The sequence below is a fragment of the Habropoda laboriosa genome, unplaced genomic scaffold (assembly GCF_001263275.1).
Source record: "Habropoda laboriosa isolate 0110345459 unplaced genomic scaffold, ASM126327v1 scaffold259, whole genome shotgun sequence".
Taxonomy (NCBI): Eukaryota; Metazoa; Arthropoda; class Insecta; order Hymenoptera; family Apidae; genus Habropoda; species Habropoda laboriosa.
Window position 1 is genome coordinate 286,684 of NW_017100409.1, and position 24,583 is coordinate 311,266.

At 36.4% G+C, this 24,583-nt stretch overlaps 2 protein-coding genes across 6 annotated transcripts in view; both read left to right on the forward strand.

Annotated features, from left to right (window-relative positions):
* Window positions 1-4,161: 4,161 nt before the first annotated feature.
* LOC108575467 (methylthioribose-1-phosphate isomerase) lies at window positions 4,162-6,048 on the forward strand. The gene is made up of 5 exons (XM_017938282.1): window positions 4,162-4,457; window positions 4,794-5,029; window positions 5,103-5,311; window positions 5,389-5,597; window positions 5,678-6,048. Exons 1-5 carry the CDS (start codon window positions 4,326-4,328, stop codon window positions 5,957-5,959), a joined length of 1,068 nt encoding a protein of 355 aa, XP_017793771.1. The 5' UTR covers window positions 4,162-4,325; the 3' UTR covers window positions 5,960-6,048.
* A 1,028-nt stretch (window positions 6,049-7,076) lies between these two features.
* The window catches only part of LOC108575465 (tropomodulin), a 205,887-nt gene continuing 188,380 nt past the window's right edge, over window positions 7,077-24,583 (forward strand). For all 5 annotated transcript variants that reach the window (XM_017938266.1, XM_017938267.1, XM_017938265.1 and 2 more), the window contains exon 1: window positions 7,077-7,527. In XM_017938266.1, coding sequence (XP_017793755.1) covers window positions 7,348-7,527 — 180 coding nt within the window. In that variant the 5' untranslated portion in view covers window positions 7,077-7,347. The remainder of the gene's footprint in view (window positions 7,528-24,583) is intronic.

Here is a 24,583-nt window from a genome sequence, read left to right on the forward strand (position 1 = left end):
TGAATGCTCATGCCCGAAATATGCGAGTTTATAAGTTTTTTAATTCTGTCATGAATAAATTAATCTTTGATAACGTTGCTTCTTATATTGTGCAATATCTTATCGTAACAATAATGACGCGTAGACATCAGATTGTATCACTCTGCAATCACGTTGAATCAATTAAATACGCAATACACACTTATCTGATAACTTTTTGTAATTGTGCAAACAATGGAAGACCTGATGTTTTTGCCAATTTCCACATTTAACCTGTTGGATTATTACTAATAATAATGCGTCAGTCAGTAAGCAAAAATGAATTGTGTTACATCGAAATCGCTGGATGGAGAAACAAGCGACAAGCATCGAAAGATGTAAGAATCTGCAGATTAATTACAGTTTTACGCCAAAAGTCGTGATACTGCGATTTTCACAATCTTTAACCGTTTGTAGCTCATAGAAACATTAACCGATTTCGATGAAATTTTCAGCGTGTGTGTCATTGACATTGATCTACAAAACGTATTTTTTTTTTCATGAATAACAAATAAGTCGTTTAATAACTGTGTTCGATACTTTTATTCGTTATCCGAAGGGAATAAAGTGTTTTATTACTTATGAAAAACCTACCCATTCATCCACGAATGAACCTGCTTCGACGGAAGTGGGTCGTTGACACTGGGTCAGTGTGTCGATCCCGACCTTTCCAGGTAATCCGAAACAGCTGATGTTACTGTCGGGTCGTCCGTCCCTGAGCGCTGTGATTTGCCAGTGTTCTTCGTTAATAACTCGAAAACGAAGCTTCAAACTACATTTTGGATAAGGAAAAAGTTGTTCAGGGTCACCCCAGCAACCCCCCATTTCCGGGTGATCCCAGCGTTACCGGACACCCTGTATATGAGAAACATTGCTGGTGAAAATAATGTAATAGACCAGATGTCACCAGACCCATAGACCTGTAACTGTTTATACCTAAGAGACCTGGGTAAAAGGCTGAGGCAGTCCTGGTCTCTATTTCTCAAGTGGACAACAGACTTTCTGTCGTGCCCTTACGAGTTTTTCACTTTCGCTTCGACTGCGATTTTCTAAGCGTTAAGACGTCCTTCCGCGCCAAGTAAGTTAACAGTGAACACCATTTATTTAACCCATTTATCCAGTGTAATTATACAGATTAAAACTATACCTGAAATTCTGAAAGTGTAAGCAAGAATCGACACGTGAATCACATTACATACATCGTAAAACAGAGTATGAACACAGGTTTTACGAGAAAAACTCATTTATGTGAGAGAAAAGAATTACAAGGGCTTAAAACGTCGGATATTAAAATGCTGTTGGTTCGCTGGTCGATGGTTCGGTACGATAATGTGTGGGCCGCTGCCCTTTTTCCCGTTTTTATACGCTTCTTCGGCCGTTAGGGCCCTGCAAGTCTAGGGCCCCTGCGGCTCGGGTCCCGCGGTCGTTGCCTAGGCGCGTCGCACAACGCCTTACATTTACTTTTTAATTTCATAATTTTTCATTAAATAATACTCCTGAAATGTTTTTTATTAGGTATACAGTGACGAGGAAAGTGTAAACACGTGACCCTAAGTTATCACTGAAACGGCCAGTAGTGCTATATTTTACACTAAATAACGAGGAATAAACGACTGATCTAATTACATAAAGTGTAACACATTTTTTCGTTTTTAGTAACAATATACAATAAATGTTTACGGTGTCGTGAAAATCGAAAACACCAAAAAGAAAAAATGGTTTGAATAAATATTATTTGTCTGAAAAAGAGCAGTCGAAATTTGCGAAAATTTATGTTTCATAGAAAATAGTAGGGAGCATGTTGAAATTAACCTACTGGGAGAGACGATAGCTTTATCTCTTATGTTTTGTAAAAAAAAAAAGAACCATTTAGTCTTAAAACGTTACAAGAAAATCACTTGTCACACTTTTATGTGGCCGTGGCCCACGGGTATCAATGATGAATAACTTGAAATTAATCGTCTCCTTCCCGAAAAATACTTGGGTTGCTCGTAAGTTGATTCGATAACTGTACAAAATTCGAACACGTCTCGTTCTCTTGAATCTTCATCGGTTCCCCAAGTATCCGTGCGGAATTCTATGGGACCTGAAGTTCTTTCTACCTCCGCGATATGTTTGATTCCGTCGTCAGTGAAGAACGTTCGCGAAAAACCACGCGGAAACAATCGAAATTCACCTGGCGACATTACCGTAGCGAGGCTGGGCGAAAAGTGCAGTCTATTTTAAAATGCAAAGGTTTTTTTTTTTGAACGCGGCAAGTAAATGGGATAGTTTGCACTTGAAATATGCTGTGAGCATTCGGTCACGAGCGAACACGCAACCGTCTCGAATCATGTAAAGGATCAAAGCCACAAATTGCGTCGGGAATAAGAGCGATTTTCTTTGTACCGAAGCGCGTGCAGCTTAAGTTTCGCGACGCTGGAAAACGTTCTCGCGGCTTTCACCAATTGTTATTCATAACACGTTTTTTGTGTTCATTCGAATATTGGAAATTTGATTTAGTAGGATGGGGCAAATTTAGGCCACGATAGCCATGAGAGGGAAAAGTACCATTATTCAGCAAACGAAGCTATTCTTTGATTCATTGTTAGAGTAAAAAAAGTATCAAGAATTCAGTATTATCGTTGTTTCTGTATTATTTTGTCGGTGATTATGAAAATGGCCTAAGTTATATATTTTTCGTTTCGAGATACTTGGGCATTTTTCTTTGGGTGTATCGGAAAAGATTTTTGACTTAAATCACTTTTGTAATCACCGGCATTATTTAATACTCTACTGTAACTTTGTTTTAAAGTTTTGCAGAAATTTTTAATCATTTCCACGGTAGTAGGTAAGAAGAATAATAAAATATATTAAATTATGATTGAATAAGATGTATAGTACCTATATATTCAAATGTTTTCTTGAAAATGTATGAAAAAAATCTGAACAAAAATCTTGCAATACATACTATGAGCAACACAAGAGTAATGGAGAAGTAAATTATCGCAACAGAAAGATTAATGTTTAATTAAACTTTATTGCATTTTGTTGAAGTAAATATTTCATAATTTTCCTTGAAATTTCTGATACGTAGCTGATTCGTGAAAAACAACAGAAATTGTTTGTAATGTGATTTTCATCGTTATCGTCGACACGGTGTGCTACATTTATCTTGCAATGTACGTAGAAGATATAACTACAAGAAGAATTATTTGCACATGTTTATGTTACGATATGATAAGCACGAGTTTTGGTGTGGGCTTCTGATTTGCTGAAAGTTGTTCGAGATATGATAAAGATCGTTTAAGTTTGAAACGAGTGCATGTTAGAAGTTTCGAACACTGTTTTTCATGTAAACGTGGGAAAATTGATTATCGAGAAGGGACGAGAAGAGGTGTCTTTCGGTATATTGATTGAAAGCTGAACTTCCATCGACTGTAATTTTTGTACACAGCCCCGGTACAGTGGTGAAAGGCTAGAGATGGCAAAGATTTATGAACAGGAATCGCCTGAAATGCTAATCAGCTGATAGAAGAACTTTTAAGTGCTCCTTTTTGTACATCAAAGTTTTGAACATTACATAGCACTCCGTTCATTTTGTTTCTTTGTTTTTCCTGAATGTAAGCACTTAAAGCTACTTTGTAATTATGATTATCAAGTAAATTGATTTTATAAAGTTCACTAGATATGAATTTCCTCTCGAGAAATAACTGTGAAAATTTGACATTTATTTGAAAAACAAATCATTTTCTTCCCAAGAATTTGTATATCTATATAGCGATACTGTGTTTACTCGTCCAAGAGAGAAGTTACTCAAAACGCGTTGAAATGAGCGAGGCAAGACGCGTCGCCTGTTTTATTATCAGTATCAAAGGCCAGTTAATGAAATGCGCGAAGAACGCGGCTCGCTTATTCTGGAATTTTGTTTGGCATTATTAGACATTCCCTGAATATCTTGGAGATTCCGCGCCCGGTTGCGAATTTTTCGCAGAACTGCCGTGAACGCGAAATAATTTGAACGATTCGCGCAACAGGACTTCCGTCTAAGAGGGTGTTTAGTTGCACGTTCGGTCAACAGATGGCGCTGATCAGGGCTAATTCATACATAGATGCAAGCTACGTATGTACACGTGATAGATTCACGATACGTCGTTACGATAGGCCTCGAGTCACGGCCGTTCGAAGTGCACGTGAGCTTCAAATGAACGGGATTTCGTTTCATTCAGAAACTACGAAGCCGCGGTTCTGCTAGCCGCGTCTCGAATCTGCACGTATTTTGCCAGCCAGTGCTATACAGGACACGTGTTCGCCTTTGACGGATCGAAATGACGCTGCAAGCGATTAAATGGGAAAACGGCAAGCTGGAGATACTCGATCAGATACTGTTGCCGGCGATCTCACGATACATCCCTGTCAAAGGCGTGGAGGATGGCTGGAAGGTCATCAATAGCATGCAGGTATGTTTCTAAATGGGTGAATAGAATGGTAAAATTTCATTTCTATCACGGTCAATTTTGTTCGTGTCAACGTCGACTGCATACGGGTAGAATTGCGAGAGAAATCGCGCCCGGACGTGCCGATTGGCGAACAATAAGAAGTGGAACGTTAAAGTAGTTAAATCGCAGTAAAGGAAACTGCAGCAATTTGAAGTGATTCGCGCGAACGGAATTTTAATTGGAGGAATTAGTTGATTTAAATTGCTCGTCGTGTGCGAAATGGTTTCACCGTTTTAGTGGAGTGAATTGATGCTGCAGTTGTATTTCTTGTAGTTTGATTTTCTGTGATTTTCACAGGTTCGAGGTGCACCAGCTATAGCCATTGTGGGCTGTCTAAGTTTGGCGACAGAGATTAAGAATGAGGAATATATGGATAAGAAGAGCCTACGCCGGGATGTAGAGGGCAAATTGAATTACTTGGTCTCTGCTCGTCCAACTGCTGTTAATATGAAAATCGCAGCAGATGAATTAATACAGTTGGCTAATAAACTTAGTAAAGATGAGACTGTTAATGTAACGGAAATGAAAGAAAGGTACAAAGATTGGTTTAATGTGAGCAAATAAATTTAGTTTTAATGTCGATACTATGAACGATAATGTTTGTAGATTTATTGAAGCCATAGAAGCCATGCTGGAGAAGGATATTGCCGATAACAAAGCTATTGGTGACTTTGGAGCACAGGAGATATTGAAGAATGTGTCTGGAGATAATTTTGTCAGGATTTTGACGCACTGTAACACTGGCAGCCTTGCAACAGCAGGTTATGGCACAGCTTTAGGTGTTATTAGATCCCTTCATAAGAAAAATAGTCTTGGTAACGTTTGCATGTCTCTAGTTTTGACACATTAGACAAGATGTGATAAAGTTATGCAGTACTAATTATACTTACAGAACAGGCATATTGTTCTGAAACTAGACCATACAATCAAGGAGCAAGACTGACTGCATACGAATTAGTATATGAAAAAATTCCCGCTACCCTCATTTGCGACGGCATGGTAGCAGCACTAATGAAATCAAGGAATATCTCTGCAGTGGTAGTTGGTGCAGATAGGGTTGCCGCGAATGGTGATACGGCTAACAAAATTGGAACCTATCAAGTAATACATGCGACAGTTATATCTCTTGAAGTCTCTAATATATTCGTTACATGTAACCACTTTTATTATAAAAATTTCAGATTGCCATAGTCGCTAAGTACCACAATGTTCCTTTCTATGTGGCGGCTCCACGAACCTCTATAGACTTCAGTATCCCTAGTGGTGATCATATTGTTATCGAAGAAAGGCCAGAAAGGGAACTGACACATATAAATGACCAACGAGTCGCCGCGCATGGAATACAATGCTGGAATCCAGCTTTTGATGTAACCCCAGCTAGTCTTATTAAAGGCATCATTACGGAAGTTGGGGTGTACAGACCCGAGAACCTGATACAATTGAAGAATTATGAAAACTCATAAATTATTGATCGATTACGGGCTAAGAAGCTTCTGGATGCATTTATACGAACGAGTTAATCGGTGATTTCGATGTTACGAGAAATTGTTGCCACGCCTTGTTTATTTAAAAACTTCGTGTTACAATAAAATTGTTGGCAGATTACGCTTATTTGAACACGTTAAGCCTGATGAACGCAGCAAAATGTACCGTGGATATACATGTTTGCGTTTGAAAATGCCTTATTAACTTCGCTGTGATTTTTACAAATATATTTATAGTGACGAATATCTCGAACGAATAGTTGTATTGGTATTAAAAGAAAAATAAAATATCATTGATCCTACAGATCGTGATTAAGAGATACAAAATAATGGAACTTTTTAATCATGTACTCCTATACTTTTAGTTAACCCGCATTCTATCAGATGGCGTGCACATCTAAAATTTGACACCTAGAACACACGATGGGTAACTTTCGTTTTTCCAACGCGTAAACAATTTAATTTTATCACAAAATGGTTCTTTATCACACGCGTAAATGTATTTAAAGACTTTACGTACAGAATGTGGAAAACAAAGTATATTTAAAAATGAATTTTAAAATTATCTTTGAATGAAACGAAATTTTAAAACATCGCGCCATAAATCGCATGAATAATTTTACTTCATCATTTGCGCTCTATTAATTGTTCACAAATTTATTCATTTTCCAAAGAAAATGAATATTTCTTACAGATATAAGTACGTATCCAATATGAGTGAAATAGGTAAGTTACACCATGAAAGGAAGCCATGGTATATCGTAAGAATCGATTTTTGTCATAATCGATAAGCCTCACTGATGGCAGTTGTGCGGCTTCGTGGCTCGGTTTTCTCGCAGTCGCCGTCATACACGATTTTGAAAGGAAACACCGGGTGTAGTCCAGTACCGAAACAGGCGGTGGTTCCTATCGAATACGATTCGTGTCGAGTGTTTATCGTTGCGGTGAACGACGAGTTCGACACTAGCTGAGGCACGACGCGTGCAGTTCCTTCAGGAAAACTTGACGATCTATTTTCGCCGTTGAAAGACGCGCGAGAACGCGTTCGCGGCGGGTTTCTCGAACCGCGGTGCTTTAGTACGGCCAGTCTCTCCGCTTCGTGCAGAACTTCGCCGATCCCGGAATAGTTTCGTCGGTTGCTCGTCGAAGTTTTTCGTGCGGTCGGTGCACGGGCCAATTCGCAGTTGTTTCGGGCGTGTTCGTTCGTGAATTCCACGACGCCCGGCGTACATAACCCCCTGTCTCACGACACCCGCGTGTGAATCGAAAAACAATCAAAGTATCGATATCACGTTTCGAATTTCCCTCGAACGGACCGTTCGTTGACACGATCGTTCAACCTGGAAGCTGATACAGAGAACGCGGGGATGGATGCCACGGACGTCCTCGGTCCTGACGCCTCGTCGGGGAATGACGAGGGTGTCTTGAACAGCGGTAATAACAACAACAACAACAATGAGGACGATAAGGCACCCACCGTCGAGGAGAGTTACGAGGTCACCACCACCAAGCGCAAAACCATCCGGACTAGCTACAAGATCCAAGAAGTAAGTGACGACACGTATAGGTGACACGTGCGATTACGGTAACTAAGGTTCGTCGCTGGCGCCCCTACGTGGGCGTTTATTACAAACGTTTCGTCGTGTTCTCCCTCTTTCTCTCTTTCACGACTGCCTCAAATCTCAAATTTTAGTGCACTCTAGCTTTTGTGGTTAATGCAATGAAATGGGTGCATCGATAAACGGATAATCAGTCGTAGAATCCGAAAAGCGACGTACCGAGATTTAAGGCGGTTTTACCGAGAGTACGATACGTGCACGCCAAAAATAAATTCAGAGAGACTTCTGTTCGTCGACGGTCGCTCGAGAAACTCGGTTCATTCTGATATTCGTCAAGGATAAGCGGACTTATTTCGATCCGCGGATTTCGGTGGGATTTACCAACTTTATTTGGCGCGTAACTTTATTCGGTCGCGGTGAGGATCGGGCATGATGCCCGCGGCACCACCAACAATGAATAAAGTGTACGCGTGAGCAGGATTCCGAGCTTTCGTTAGCACCTGTCAACTTGCCCTCTCCACGGGTGATTACCACGAAAATTTTACACGAATACCGTAATTAGATTTGTAAATTTCTAAGATTAAAGTTTTTTTTTAAAAGTACTCCTTATGCATTCGTAATTTTCATAATGAAATTGCAATTGCGAGCTTAGAGTCGGCCAAGTAATTTTACGTATGATTAACAAACTTTGTTTATTAGTTACGTAATAAATTTCGATGGAACATATTGTCGAACGTGGGTGGATCAGGCACCGTAAATTAAACAGTTGTGAAATTCATACGTTGGATTGGTGTGATTTTTTAATTTTAGGAAATAATCATCGATGTAACAACCTTTCTTGTGATATTTAGCAAAAAGTTTAATGAAATAGAGTGAAATGAATAGAACTGCTATTCGAAGTCGACAGTTTATGGAAGTATCACGTTAATGCACGCGATAAAGCTAATTGGCATAAAATGAAGTGAATCAGCCAATTTCATCAGAAAACGATTTATGCATTTTTTTTTTTAGAGAAAATTAAACACAGTTTTGATAAGAGACCAATTTTTCACTTGGAAGCTTTTCCGGAATTTCAGTAATGCAAATATTTAAACAATATCTAGTACAAATATCCAGGGACTTTGGAAAAAGGTTACGAATACTGAGGTGTTGGAATGTCTTATTAACATTAATGCGGTTGATCTACTATGTTCATTTGTAAAGATTTTTATAGAAAAAGAGATTTTCAATATACCTGTAATTGTGTTATTTTATTACATGTTAATATTGCTATTTGAAAGGTTTCCACGTTCTAGAATTTAATGCGACAGTTAGGTTATTCGAGATTCTATAAATTTCTACCGTTATTTGATAATATTTGGAACGATCCGAGGTTTCATTGCACGTGATGATACGATTCAAACCTAACTCAGTTTACCCGAGGCTAACACATAAAATCGGCGAGGCAAGGAAAGCGTAAACTTCGATTCTAAACGAAACGTAAACTAGAGTTAACTAACACATGCTCCATTTTTAATTCCTGGTCTGAAACTAATCGGAAAATAATATTTAATTTAAACTTCATTCCAATTTGACAATTAACTTAAACCATATTCAAATTTAATATTTATACCAGGTACTCTAATGCAGATTTCATCCAGATTTAGGAGGAATTCAACAGTCACTTCAAACAGGGAATTTAAATAAAATTATACAAGAATTAAAATTTCCATAACTGAGGAAGTTTCTATTTTCGATCTTCTTCTGCCCTTATACGTTCAGTTTAACTTTAGGAAGCCTGAGGGAGGATAAATAACGTCTACAAAATTTTAAACTTCAGTTTGGTTTTTTTCACAAAATAATCTGTTTTTGTCGGAAAGTAATTGTATTTAATGATTGTAAATTTAAATTGAACTTTCTAAATTTTGAGCTTCCTAGGATTAATTATTTTTTTACGCACAAGTATGTACAACTTAATTTCTCCAAAAATTTCGAATTTCTCTTCGAAATTACGCTTTTTGTCAAAAAACGAAGAAATCTTATTTTCCTTAATTCAATCACGAAGTATTTAATCTTCACAAATATTCGATATTTCGTCAAAAAATTATCCGCGTCATGAAATCATTAATTATCGTTAAACAGACCAGAGGATTATATTTTTTCTTTTTTTAATTCAACACCCGGAAAATCAACACCATAAAGATATCTTACTTTCCCCCTGCGTTTACAGACCATGAAGAAAATTTACAGCAGCGTATAATCGACGCGTGCGAACGGAACAAGAAACTGTTTTTTTTTTTTTTTTTTTTTCAACAAACGTTGCCTGTTCGTAACGTAACGATTTGCCTCAACACCGTGAGCGCGAACGCGAAAATAGAAACGAACAGTTCGGTATCCGCCGGTAAAGTATTTCAGGCGATTCATCAAAACTCCCGTAGCTTCTTTCTTTTCTTGTTTGAAACGCGGCGGCGGAGCAGGCCCAGCGACAAAGCGACTTCCCATTGACGATCCCATCGAGGATAGTCGAGCTTTTAAAGACAAAGGAGAAGTTTCAGGCGCGAAATTAAATCGACGCGACGAAGCGGTACGCTGCTATACGCGGAATAAGAAAGATTAGTCGGGCGGCGTTTAATGCAAAATCAGCGGACAACGGATGCGATTTACTCAGATTCTACGTCATTGTCGGTACGACGGTTTTAGATCTGGCAACGGACTCGCTTCGAACGAAGAAACGAAGAAGAAGGGGGCGACGTAAATCTGGCCGATGAATGCCTGACGAGCGTCGCTCGCGATTGGGACTTCCGATTAACGATAATTGCCGTTACCTCGATTCGCGGGAAATTTCTTATCGGAAAATGTTTCGCCCTTGAATATTCCGTATTCGAAGAGTTTTAGTTGTATACGTTTGTTTAAGTGTTTCCTTTTCAGAGTTAAAGTTGATTAATTTGGAAGACTGAGAATTTGAAACATGATTTTATAATACTATTGCGTCTAAGAAGAAACCGATTTTTTTTTCTATTTTCTGTTAACCTGAAGGTTTTAAAGTTTTCTACTGATAGAAGTTTTGAAAATTTCGGAATATTTATGAAGTTACATACTGAAGTCAAACGTGCAGATAGCATATGTGTAAATTGCATGAAAAACTTTAAACGCGTTTTTCTTGAAACTATGTTTTTCAAATTAGTTGACATGATTTTTTAGAAACTAATATAACTATTAACTACAAATTATACATATGTCTTTACCTCTCTTTATCGACCCTACTAAAATTATAAAAATATAAACATTTCCCCGTCTTACAACAGGTTAAACTAAAAAAATTTTGTTTAAAATGAAATTTTTTCCTTCAATTGACCGTTTTTATTTCTCTTCGATTTCAATGAATGATTGAGGTAGTGCATATAGAGGCAAGTTCACGGATTAAAATAAACGTAGTTATTCTTATTTCTAATGATTACAACGAACGTAATCATGTCAAGAATGAAGAATTTTTGGCTATGTCCGCATATTAATACATCTATCTCGGTAAATATTTCTCACTGTTTAATGTAACCACATGAAAATGTTAGTGACGTATGAATAAACCGATGAATTATGTCGACCTTTTAGTAGGAAAAATGAAACAAGTTATGAAAAGAATTTTTAAAAACTGCCCATCTCTCGCACACTTGAGCGAGTATACCCTTAATACAAGAGAGTTATAGAATAACACTTATTTTCCCGGCTTAAGTGTTTTTGTTTACAATTAATCAATATGAATGATAAGACAATATTTTTTTATGATTTCTTGAATTAGATTTTTAGAAATAATTGTTGTTTTGGGTACCTGAATTTAGTAAAAATCGATTTTCGGTTGGGTTACAGTAGGTTCTACCGATTTCGGAGATGCTCTATGTGAAGTGGTCAGACAAACTGGAGTACGGAGCGATATTCGAACAGTAAGCCGCGCTTACTGGAGCAACGATCTTTTGGTGGGCCACTATATGAATTTACTAAATTGCCCTAGTGATCGCTCGGACTGAAAAAGCAATACCGATTGTATGTTCTGGAAAAAGTAACCAATGCATCGCGATGGTACGAAACACCTCACGAACATATCAACACATGCCTATCTAATACGAGTCTACACTCTCACTATTACCGTTGTTTCTCACTTCATTCACGACTTGCTCGTAGCTTTGCTCGTAGCAGTGTTCGCGAGCAACAGCGAGAACTCTGCTCGTAAAACGTCTGCCTGAGTGGCCCTATAATAAAAAGTAAATGAATGAAAATATGTAATATAGTGGATGTCGCGTCGCGTTCTCTTTTGATTGTTCAAAATGCTCGCGTCCACAACTGTTACCCGCCAGTTTAATCTTAGGTAACTAATTCGAAATTTTGTCTTGCTCGGAACGTTAGCAAAACGTAGAGTGCGTCACGAAACGATTGACGACTTGTTTTAAGACTCGAGTATTCGATCGCGACTCGAAGTGTACATGTGTCTCCTCGAAAGGCTGGAGAGTGTGTTGTTCACACGAGAGAAACCTTGCGAATGAATTTTTCGATCCCCGAATTTTTCTGGAGTTCGCAGTGACTCCCCCGCCAAGTGCAAGAAGGCACGCTAATTGGTTTTTCACGTACGCAGAAATTACCAATCAACGTGCCCCTTAGGTGTCACCCACCCTTCCCTTGCGCCCTTAGCGCGCTTTTCCTTGGAAGGAGTGGGGCCTTACCTGCGGGTGCGTGGAATCTTCGCTGTCCTTCGATGACGCGTTGGAAATTCCCGCCAGGTCAACCCTCGGCCGAAAGTGCCGTTATACGCGCGTGTGGATTGACCCTTCAGTAATAGTGCCTCTTAGGTGTCACCCACCCTTCCCTTGCGCCCTTAGCGCGCTTTTCCTTGGAAGGAGTGGGGCCTTACCTGCGGGTGCGTGGAATCTTCGCTGTCCTTCGGTGACGCGTCGGAAATTCCCGCCAGGTCAACCCTCGGCCGAATGTGCCGTTATACGCGCGTGTGGATTGACCCTTCAGTAATACCTGGTTTATGACACGTCTTCGGTTATTGAGGACGCGGAAAAGTCGAAATTCTAAAGGCATTGTTCTGTAAGAAGTTGCTTTATTTTTCGTCTTTGCTCTCAAAAATAACCTTCGAGTGCGAGCGTGCCATAAACCCGGTCAACGAAGACCCCACGCGTTCCGTACCTGCGCGACGGAACAGTGGAAGAAATTTTTAATTACATGTAGAACAAAATTACTCTTTTTGAAAGTTGTGATGCATTACAAGCTATACAGTAAGAGTAAATTAAAAATGTAAAATAGAAAAGATTCTGAATTTAATAATATATTATGTGTGGAATGGAAGACAGTAAGAAGGAAAACATGGTACCTTTATAAGTTGGGAAATCCTGCTCAGTGATGTCCAAAATGTTTAAAATAAAAAAAAAAAATGTCAGTACGTAAATCAAACGTTTTTGCAATTTGAGATTGGGAACATTTGTTACATACTGTGTAATTGTTTTCCTTACGTGGTTTTCTGTTTTCTGTACGTGCAGAATTGCTGGAACTATTTCTGAAATTATTGTTTTGTTCTTAAGTGAAGAATTATAGTTTCGTATTAGTCCGTGTCTTTTAATATCTTTTATACATTTTCCATTGAGATGTAAGAATTCCCTTTCTCTAAGAGACTGTAAATTACTCCCCGTTCTAGAAGTAATTTTCCACAGCGTAACAAAAATTCTTTCTTACACACTTTACTCCAGTCTTCTGAACTTTCAAAAATATTTTCAAAAAATCCAGCTCATTTAACCAACAAAAAAAAAAAAATGCAAATGATCAGAAGGAATAATTCTCAGAAAATATTCCAGAATAAATAAGAATAATGTTTCGACAATCCTTTCAATCGATGTTCCCTCCGTCACGGCTGAAAAATCATTCTCCCCTATACGGTCGAAAGTTTTTCAGGCGATCGGAACGAAAATAACACTTGATTCCCGATTGGTCGGCGCTGGTTTCACGAACCTTTGCCACGTAGATAAATATTTATTTAATTAAAGTCCGTCGCCGCGCGTCGACCAGAATCACTCGGAAGATTTCAATAATAACTCGCGTCGGATCGGTTGGGCTTGGCAAGAGGATAATTTCAGCTGCTTGTCTCTTTCAGCCGGACGTTCCATATAGACGTGTCGAAGATAGACATAGTTTTGGCCGTCTTGAAGCATTAATTCCTGAAACACACGTGCGTCTCCGCCGCGTGACCAACCACGAAGCCGCAGATAATCCAACTAAATCATTCCCATCGTTATTATCATTGTCGTGTCGGGAGGGCAGACGTTGAATTATCACCCGCATAAATTTCACCGTGCACGAGGGATGCGTCCGCTTTCTGTGAACGGTGAAATCGGAGAACGAGCGAAACAGAACGCTGAAATCGGAGAACGAATTAACATTAGCCCCGTTTCGATGCCGATCGCTAGAAAATGGTGCTTTCAGTTCACGTATAGGATGTAAGGGTTTTAGTTTTTTCGCATGATCGCGGTGTTTTTTTTTTCTTTTTTTTTTTTATAAGTTCGAAGCGTTTTGGAGCAAGCTGGATTTAGACTTTGGAATAGAATGTTTGGAGTTGTTGTTAAATGCGGTATTTACTGGGGAAAAGAATTCTTAACTGAGCGATTAGGTGTTGAAAGCGTGATAGGAGTTGGAGGGGGATAAAAGACCTTAAAATATGAAATTTGTTTTTTTGAAGATCTTTTGGTATATGTGAGAATAAAATGGAATTATTAATTACTTAATGAAACCCATTGGATACAATCTAAAATTCATTGATTCTTTTCATTATTTTAATTTTTTATTTTTAATATAAAGGTCTTCAATGTAAAGAAACAACACAGTCTACGAAATTACTGCTATTTCCAGAATACTGTTTCGTAGTCTAGTTGCAGTTCAAAGACATGTTTCTCAAAGACTTATTGTTTAAAAATTATCTTTTGATTTCATGGTAAATAGATAGTACTAAAACATTTATACAAATCTAATTGAAGTATGTCCCTATTTAATTGTACTTATAGATATAGCTCTTTAAAAATAGTATCTTAGATTAAAAATTGTACTAATAAACCATGTTATGATTAACGAATAAAAATAATTTATATCCATATAATTAATTGAATGTACAATCTGGTAAATTGTGGAATAAAGTTGTTTCATTGCTTGTCTAGTTTCTCAGAAAAATGACTTCGAACATGAAATTATAATAGTATAGGTTTAAGTTAAGCGAGTTCAATGCAATGTTTAACTGGTAATTTTGATCATTTATTTTATAAAATAACACGAAGCAATTACTTTCAGTAATAAATAGTATAGAATTTGTAAAAATCATCCCACCCTACTTGCAATCCAATACCTAAACCTCAACATCCACTCGATCCTTCCGTTTCAAGCACTTTGCATTCGTATCTATCGCTCTACAAACTGAATTCACGAGTTTTACACTGCAATACCAACATTAGATAATAGTATTATGTAGCATAATTTAAACTAACACTTTGATCACACACAAGATATGTCTTATATGTACATTGTAAGCATTCTGTGCTGTTTTTATGTTCAGAATCATTTTTATGGGAAACTAGATAAACAATCGAAAAATTTTATTCTACATTTTGTACTTTTTTTTTTTTATAAAGAATCACCTCCTCGTCTCTGTAAATGTGTCAATAATTCTTATGTATCTCTATTATTGATTTGCATAGAAACCAAATGCTTTAAGTGTAATGCTTAATCATTAATTTAAACAATAGAACGATTCATACATTGATTGAAACGCGAAGAAGACAATTACAAAGAACAAACGTGAAGCAGCGTAGCCGGAGGGGCGTTGCAATTTGCGCCTTCAATCGGTGCCTAAGACGGATAATCAGAGACAGATAATCGTTCTTTTGTCACGCAGATGAAACTGCTCAAGTTGAGTAAACGCGAGCATCGTCTAAATAGAAGATTGCATCGCGGAAGTGCAACGAAGAGGAGATCAAGGCGGAGAAAATTGTTCTCTTCGCCGGCATTTCATGCAATACGATTATCGACTTAAAAATGGCAGATTGATTCGAAAGGTGAATCAGATAAGACGATAAATCGTTGCTCGTTTAGTTGTCGCGACCGGGAACGGATTCGAGAGATAAAACGCCCTCACTGACGTACTTTTAAAATAGCACCGAGGTCGGAACGAAGCTTCGATCAGCCCTCGTTTCGTGGATCCGCAACATCTGTTAAAAAATATATTTCATCGAGCTCGATCGCTTTTTAAGCTTGGTTGTTATTTAAATTTCGTACTGTCTCCCTGTGGCGTTTCACAAAAAGAATTTTGAATTTAAAAATTGATACTGTTCCGACTCTACAACGATTCACAGGTTCTGCAGCCGAAAGCATTCGCCGAAAGTTTCGGGATTATCCTTTATTTAATGCGATCGTGAACTACTCTCATTTTTTACTGATTAAAAAAGGAAAGATGAGGAAGAAGGTAGGGATCTTAGTTATTAAAAGAATACGGTAAAATCTGGGAATTAAGGAGATCCTTGTTAATCACATTTTTTTTCAGACCTTATTTATAATGTACACTATCATCCAAAACTTTGGGGTCAGCTTGCACGTTTATTGTGCATTAAATTTTATTCGTTCTTAAGAAAATACATAGTAAAATCACGACTTGAAGAATTTGGAAGATACGTGTATGTTGTGACAACATACTATATTCATCTATAGGGGAGAGTCGTGCAGTACCGGCCAAAGCTAGATCTCGCTTACACTGTTAGTTGACTGCACTATTGATGGATAAATAAATAAATACTGCAGCTCTGAGCAACGTATTTCGGCGACGTTCTTTTTTCTTCAGTATTACCAGAGTTCTATGACGTTTAACGTTTACGCTGGTGTTCCGTACGACAAAAGTTATTTTTCATAGCTGATTTCTAACTTTTCAGGTAATTCAATAATTTTGTTATAGTACGTACATTATTTTTAGACTATTAGGTACACATAAATGACCCGGTTTGTGCAATTTGCTTTGTATATTATGCATTAAACCTAAAAGTTTTTCCACGTGCATGTCGTAAAGTACCGGCCACCTTATAGTCGTCCAGTACCAGCTAAATTTTTTTTTTTATTTTTTCCTATAATTCAAGTCGTTAGGTTCTTTTTTTTTCGTTTTTCTGCAGAAAAATGTCCGAAATGAGCAAGCGTATCTTCTGATTTTATGAAAATTGTTAAAAACATCAGTCCTGCAAATATTTCAGAAACAAGGATAACACAGAGAAAACGACGGACGCAACAGTCTGAAATTCTAACATCAGAGAAAAAATTGAAAGCAAAAACAAGAAAAGCTGAGAAAATACTAAAGAAAAATGAAAAAATCAAGAGAGGAAGGAAGTTACGAGAAGAGATAAGTAAGAAAAAAGATAGCTCACGAAGAAGGAACCTAGGTATTGACGAACAAGTCACTGAGTGCATCATTTGTAAAGAATCCTTCAACGAAGATTGGGTGCAGTGCATCAAATGCAACGGTTGGGCTCACGTGGAGTGTACGGATCAAGAAAATATCGATCACTTTACCTGTGATATTTGTAGACGTGCCTAAATAAAAGTTCTATTCTATTTTTAAATGATTTTTACTAACATTATTTATTACTTAGACCTTCAAATCTACTAACTAAGTAGCTGGCCGGTATTGTACGACAATTTTTCGTTCGCTACAAATTACAACTTTTTTATATCTACGAATTATTTATCTTTATGAGAAAATTTAAGAAAAACGATTTGTCCCCTATTATTAAGCACCCTTTGTACTACAAATTACTTTTTTGAAATTTCATTTTTACCAACATTAGCCCGACTTGTAGTACAAAAACTTAGAGTGGCCGGTACTGCATGACTTTCCCCTATATCCAATAAAATCTTTATGTGAAATAGTAATTTAAGTAATAAAATGGTAAATATAAAGTCCTCATGCTAGGTAAACTAAATGCACGTGAAATATGTATTCTATCTTTAAATGCACATACAGTCGGTCACAAAATGATTCGGAGACTATTTAGAACATTATAACTTTTTAAAAATTTGACCTAACGATTTGAACTTTTTTGAGAAGTTAGAAGGATTAGTATACTAGATCATGTGTCCAAAAAATTTTGAAAAAATTGCAATTTGTGAAAATCGCGAAGAAAATTGTGAAGATCATATTTAACAACTTTTTGCCATTATATACATGCTGAAAATTTCATCAAAATCGGTTAATGTTGCTATGAGCTACAAATGGTTAAAAATCGTGAGAATCGCACTATTTCACGATTTTCGGCCTATAACAGTAATAAATCTGCAGATTCTTACATCTTTCGATGCTTGTCGCTTGTTTCTGCATCAACCGATTTCGATAAAATTTTCAGCATGTATACATGTAATTGACATAAATCTACAAAACGTATGCTTTAAATTTTCATTACAAGCTCAGATGAAAAAGTTGTTAAATGTGACCTTTATTATTTTCTTCGCGATTTCCATAAATTGCAATATTTTTAAAATTTGTTGTATACGTTATCTAGTAGGTATACTAATCCTAACTTCTCAAAAAAACTCAAGTCGTTCGGTCCAATTTTAAAAAAGTTATAATGTTTTAAATAGTGTCTGAATTTTTTTGTGACTGTCTGTATTTGTCGTAAAAGAAGTGGTTTTACTTAATCCTTTTATTGAAATTGACTATTTTAAAGGCGATAGTCTCACATCCGTTTAATTTTCAAAATAAAATTTTTAAATGTATTATTCTCGGAACTTTACTGTCATACCTTGTAACACCTCGAATTTATGAGGTAATGCTTAATCCTGACGAAAGATGTTCTTTTCCCGTCTGGAGCTTCTTCAAAATCAGCGAAATCTCCTAGCGAAAATACATACATGTATATGTAATGGCGCGAATTTTCATGGCGAAACGAGACAACGTGCAAACGAGAGTATGGAAATTTAGATTAAATGACAGGCGTTGGGGCTCTCATCGAAGTGTGATTACTCGAAACTGCACGCGGCATTTGTAGCGTATGTTCAACAATGCGTAAATTCGTCGATTTTGATTCTGGCCAGAGTGAATCATTCATTGTCATTCTCGCCAGCTGTTTATAACGCCCCGAATTTTTCTGTTAATTCTTTTCGTATCTGGTTAACTTTAACTTAGTCGTAAATATAAATTTGATCTTTATCATGGGAATGTAACAGATTTTTTTAATTAGGTGATTATGAACGATATTACGTTTAATTAATGCGTTACGCATCATTGTTCATTTTCCTGTGGAGAAAGTATTCGGTAGGTAATCTACTTGATCACTTTCTGATTCATCGTGTGTCTAATACTAGTGGAAAATTTCTTGTAGAGAAACTTTGGTGTATAATCTACCTAATTAGATACTTTCTGGTAGATAACGTAGCTAGTATTATTAAAAAATCAGTGATGGAGATGATTGGAGAATTATGTAGTTCGTATAGAATAGTGGCTTGTAGTACTGCGCGGCATTAATTACATACTATAATATTGATTAGTATCTATGGAAAAGTAGAAGTTGCAGTAGAAAACTAGAAGTTCATTCTTTCTATTACTAGTTAATTAACTAGCTCTATTGCTGCTTTGATGCGTACAAGGTACAATATTCTACGAATTTTCCACACTTTTTGCATATTATACTACATTACACTTCATTATATATTAGACTACAATAACTATTTTATCCCATTCGATATCTTGTTGACCCTTTTGTAGGTGCACTGAACAATGCACAACTGTTTAAACAGAAAGCTTGAGGTGCAAGTAAGAGCTAATGGTATTTTAAAGGTCATCGTCGAAACGTTCGAGTTTCAGCCAGAGGTTTTGCAACATCTGCATTGGTGAACACGACCTGATGTGTTTTGATATCCTAGATTCGTCTCTTCAAAATAGACGCTAATGAAACAAAAATCATTTGTGCGTTTAGTGTCTGGCCCCACGTTTTCAATAAATATTCAAGGTAATTAGGGTTCTGTTTCTCGAATTACGATAGGTGAGACAAGTTTCGGCGGATGTACAGATTTTTACATTGAAAAAGAAATTATTATTTCGAAGTAAAAATAATTCGAACTGAAATGTTGAATTTTTTATTCCAATAAATGACGACGCTGAAAATACGCAAAGTAAAAGAAGGAATAGAACAATATTCAATGACTTTTCAAGATTCGATTTAATACAGATTAAATTGCAAACAATGCAAAATAACATTGAAGTTAATGGTATCTAACCAATGATAGAATATAAAATATTGAAATTTTACTATTACGTTTTTCAGTAATTTCAAAAGTTTCATTCGCAAAGTGAGAAGAAAATTCGATTTGCGCAGGAGGTTGTAAAATTTCATTTACCTGTTAGAATGAAGCTTCTTGAAATCATGTAATTTCAAATGTAAGGGAAGGAGGCGACAACTAGATCGATCCTTGTCGCGCCAGAGAATAATTCAACGGTTGCCAGACAGACAAGTAACTGAAAATTACGATGATTAATTGGATGTCAGGAGTACAGCGAGTAATTTGCACGATGAATTTCGCAAACTACGGAAGAGCCATCCAGTTTACGCGTGGACGTTTCCGTTCTATTTCTTATCGTTTGCTCCTTATTCTTCGCTTAATTACATCGAAGCTTTCATTGCGCGTTTCTTTCATCGTTTAACGCGATTTCAAACTTTCCCACCTTTTTTCTCGCAACTCTCAATTAACTAAAGTGAATCAAATCAATACGGTGTAGAGAAGAAGAAAAAAGGAAATAAAAGAGTAAAGGGGTAAAAAGTAAGAAGAGAAGTTCTCTCGAAGAACGTCTTTGAGAGATTCGGTCCGTTCGGTGTGCTACAGAACTCATAGAAACGAACATAATCTTCGTGTGAATAATTATTCAGGCTTAATTTGTGGTTTGAACGACAGCGAGCTTCGAGATTTATGATGGAGGATAGTTTCTGTGAAATGTTTAGTATGTTGTCATAACGATGTTATTTTTGGGACATTCGATATGCAGTACTAACTATGAGATTTCTCCTTTGATCTAATCGAAGGAAAAAGTTGGATATAAAGTCTAATTTCAGTAGAAAATACTGGATTCTGTTTGCAAATAAACTCATTTTCAAAATAAGGAGGAATAAGTTGGTATTGCGTGAATTAATTTGGAAGAATTGTAGGAAATGGTAAAATAGTTTATTGTAGATTAAGGTAGATTAAATGAGACAGAGTAATTTAAATGAAAGAATAGGCATTTCTATACATAATTAATAAATTCATTTTTATAGTTAGGATAATATCATGTTGAAATTATTCAGATACTATAAAAATTAATGTTATAAGAGATGAATTAAAATCAGTCGTAACAAAATTACTTTTGCATTAGCGATTGAAACGAAAACTAAACAATTAGAGGCTATAATTGGTAATCGATAATCTTTGCCACGAGGAAAAGCAACATAAATGAAGGAGAAGCAGAGAGCACTGTACTTGTACGTTTTCAAACCTCGGACGGTGTTCTAGTGTAAGTAGAATGTTTGAAACCCCTTGAAAAAAAGGAGGCTTACACCCGGAAGCCTTGAAGAGTATTAACTACGAGAACCTGAAAGCCTTGAAGGTTCAGGTTATAGATCTCAAAACGCGATTTCTTCTTATATCACGTGAAAAAGAAAACTTTAAATCTCTTATAAAGAGAAAAACAATTTTATAGCTTCAAATTTTTAATAATTAATAATTATCATTCGGATTAATTTAAGAAGGACGTAGTGTATCATCTTTCAAATAGGGCCAATTAAAAGGGAAATTATAAAGTTCAAATTGTATTAAGAAAAACATAAGTTCTTCGCAGATTAGTAAAATATGCAAACAAGGATTGTAAATTTGGATTTGTATTGCCGCACGATAATTTTTTAAATGAAAAATTGATAAAATTAAGTAAACTACAAGGTTTGAAGCGTGTCTGACTATACACGAACTGCATCTACTTAATACTCTTCTCGGATATTTTAAGTCGAAGGTGAACTGTATCTTATTATTCCTTTTTATAGTTTCCTGTACACTATTTTGTGAGCTATCTCTCACAGCGTTTGCTGTTAAATTAATAATAAGTTCAGCCTTAAAGACTTCTAGTTCAATCTTCACGTTAGTTTCCAAAGCACATCTTTTTCCAAATTCCTCAGGCTTTTACAATAAAGCCCAGCAATTTAATAAAACCAATGCAAACTTGAGAATGATTAAAGAACAAATACTTCTTCCTGACAGAGTACAAGACAGAGGAAATAAATAATGTTGAAACTCCACGAAATTCCTTACAACAAATCTTCAAAGTACAGCGGTGCAATGTATGGCACAGAACATGTCACTTAATTAAAGGGTTTCAAAAAGGGGTTCAAAATATTACATTTGTGACAACCACTAGATTATCGTGTTTTACGAACACCATATGGAATCGTGTGCATGCAGCTCGTACGTAAAAAGAACGTCATGCAATTAGAATACGCACCCTGTGGTTCGCGACATTCTTGGCACGAGCGCGGTGTCTTGACAAAAATCTCGCCTCGCGTTTAGATCACCCGACCTTGTGCCTCGAGGAGCATAAGGTGACGACATCGCAGTCTCTGCGATTCACACCTTCGATAAAATTCTAGGCATTCGTAATGCCTTCTGGCAGCAAGCAAGCAAAGTGTCGTCGAGCAGCTGCTAATTCGATCTAACGATTACTTTTTCGGATCTACCGTGTGTTGACAATTAAAGAAAGTGGATGAAGGAGTATCAACCTTCTAGTACTGACATCGGTATCACATACATCTCGATTTTACGTTGCCGTTTTTTGCTACGAGACATTCAAAAATACTTTAATTAACATTTTTTTGTAATTCTTTCACAACTGTTGCAGTTCATTAAATTCCATTTGAAACGTACAACTATATTTTTCCTTTTTTGACCAGTTTAAGTCGTTTACTGATATTTAGAGTGACTCCCACTAATCTTCGGACACCCTTTAGAACAGTATAACTTTTTTTAAATTGGACCTAACGACTTGAGTCTTTGGGAGAAGTTAGAAGGATTAGTATACTAGATGACGTATGCAAAAAATTTTGAAAAAATTGCAATTTGTGGGAATCGCGAAGAAAACTGTAAACAACTTTTTTATCTGAGTTTGTAATAAAAATTTAAAACACGTTTTGAAATCGGTTAATGTTACTATCAGCTACAAACAGTTAAATATTATGAACATCTTTCGGCCTATAACTGTAATAAATCTGAAGATTCTTACAGCTTTCGATGCCTATCGCTTGTTTCTCCATCAGCCGATTTCGATTAAATTCTCAGCATGTGTATAATTGACATAGATCTACAAAACGTATGTTTTAAATTTTCATTAAAAAGGAGAAGTTACTGTTGGAGAATAATTATATTGATACACTTTCTGAAAAATGGGAATAACAACGAAACTGTAGAAATCATTATCCAACTGAGACGCGGCGATTTGGATGAAAGTTTGCATAAAGTTAGAGAAACTAAAAATATTTAACACATATTTTTATTTGTCGGCGAACATTTTGTTTAGGGGGCGAAATCATCCTTCAATGTTATGGATTGCAAAGCTATTAGTTCGAATAATATGAAATGAAGCAGAGGTAGAAAAAGATTCTGAGGAGATTATAAGGAATAGATGACGTAAAAACAATTTTTGCCACAGTGTAGATGGCACCACTATACTTAAAATAAACATTTTTGCAAGTGTTTTTATAAAAAACTTCGTCAGTATGATATATGGAATGATATGCATAAATACGTACCTTTCCCAATTTTCGAAAATGATTAGGAAGTAAGAAAAAGTCGGCTCCTCTTTAAAACGGGTACCGCGCTCTTTATGACCATCCGTGAGATGACATCAATGGATTTACTGTTTCCTAGTTTACTGTAGTGTCATGCTGGACTGATGTCATCTAAGGGGTAAGAAAATATTCAATAAGGTATATAAATATACAAATAAACTTTGCAACATTTTTAATGACGCATGATCGTATTATGGGACGTGTGAATTCTGATTTCGAGAAAATGTGACGAAAGGCAACACTTAAATTTGAGTAACGTTTTCTCTTATTAAATTCCTCTATGTTCATATCGAAGTAATAAATTTGTTTTGTAGGTAATCGTAGGTAGTAAAAATGTTATTGATTTCAAGTGTAAATTTCCCTAAAGTTGTTACTTTTGAATATTTTTAACTGCTTTCTGCCTTCTGTCAACTTTGCTGTCTTTCCCGTTTCCACCAGCAATTGAAATTAAAACACCGATGAAAGATACTTTTTTTTAAAGCTTTTAGCATGAAATTTATCAATGTAGAGAAATATATTTTATTCAAATCGCTTCTCTAGCTAAATCATCCTTTTGATCATGGAAAAAAATGCGATATGCGTCGTAATTCATCGCTGATAAATGTCGACAACGATCGTTCGAGTTCTCAGTTTGTAATTTAGAGGTGTCCTGAAAGCATACAGCTGTAAATCGCGGCAATTACGAGATCGATCGTCGCTCGCGGGACCGATGAAGTCTGGGTCGACGATTTTGGCGGAAACATTAATCGCGCACGATGACATCATTGTGGATAGAAGCTACACAAGGTCGTGACAGCGTCACTGATGGTGTCACGAATAATTTGAGGATGTCCACACTGCGGGCAGCCAGTCGCATGCTTTTAGATACGACTTCCATCTTCGTCGTCATTTTCATTTCCCTTTTAACTTAAAATGTCAATGAAAATTTTATATCGATCACCATTCAATTTTTAACTTGTAGTATTGTCTAATTTTTGTATTCTTTTGGCAAGCAAATTTTGAATTTTCATTTTGTACGCAATTTAATATTTTTACTCTTAAATTTTTCTCTTTCGCTTCATAGATTAATTGACTTAAAATTGTATAAAACAAATAGCATTAAATACCAGCATATATATGAACAAAAATTGATTAGTTTGTAAGATGAAACATCAGTTTTGAAGACTGATTCCTTTTCATTGAAATTACTTATACTCTCTGTT

What these genes read in the sequence shown, in the direction of transcription:
- LOC108575467 (XM_017938282.1), top strand. Translation starts at nt 4,326, where the DNA reads ATGACGCTGCAAGCGATTAAATGGGAAAACGGCAAGCTGGAGATACTC. An exon ending in AGGTCATCAATAGCATGCAG is followed by an intron (nt 4,458 to 4,793) that starts GTATGTTTCTAA and finishes TGATTTTCACAG; the next exon opens with GTTCGAGGTGCACCAGCTAT. An exon ending in ACAAAATTGGAACCTATCAA is followed by an intron (nt 5,598 to 5,677) that starts GTAATACATGCG and finishes TAAAAATTTCAG; the next exon opens with ATTGCCATAGTCGCTAAGTA.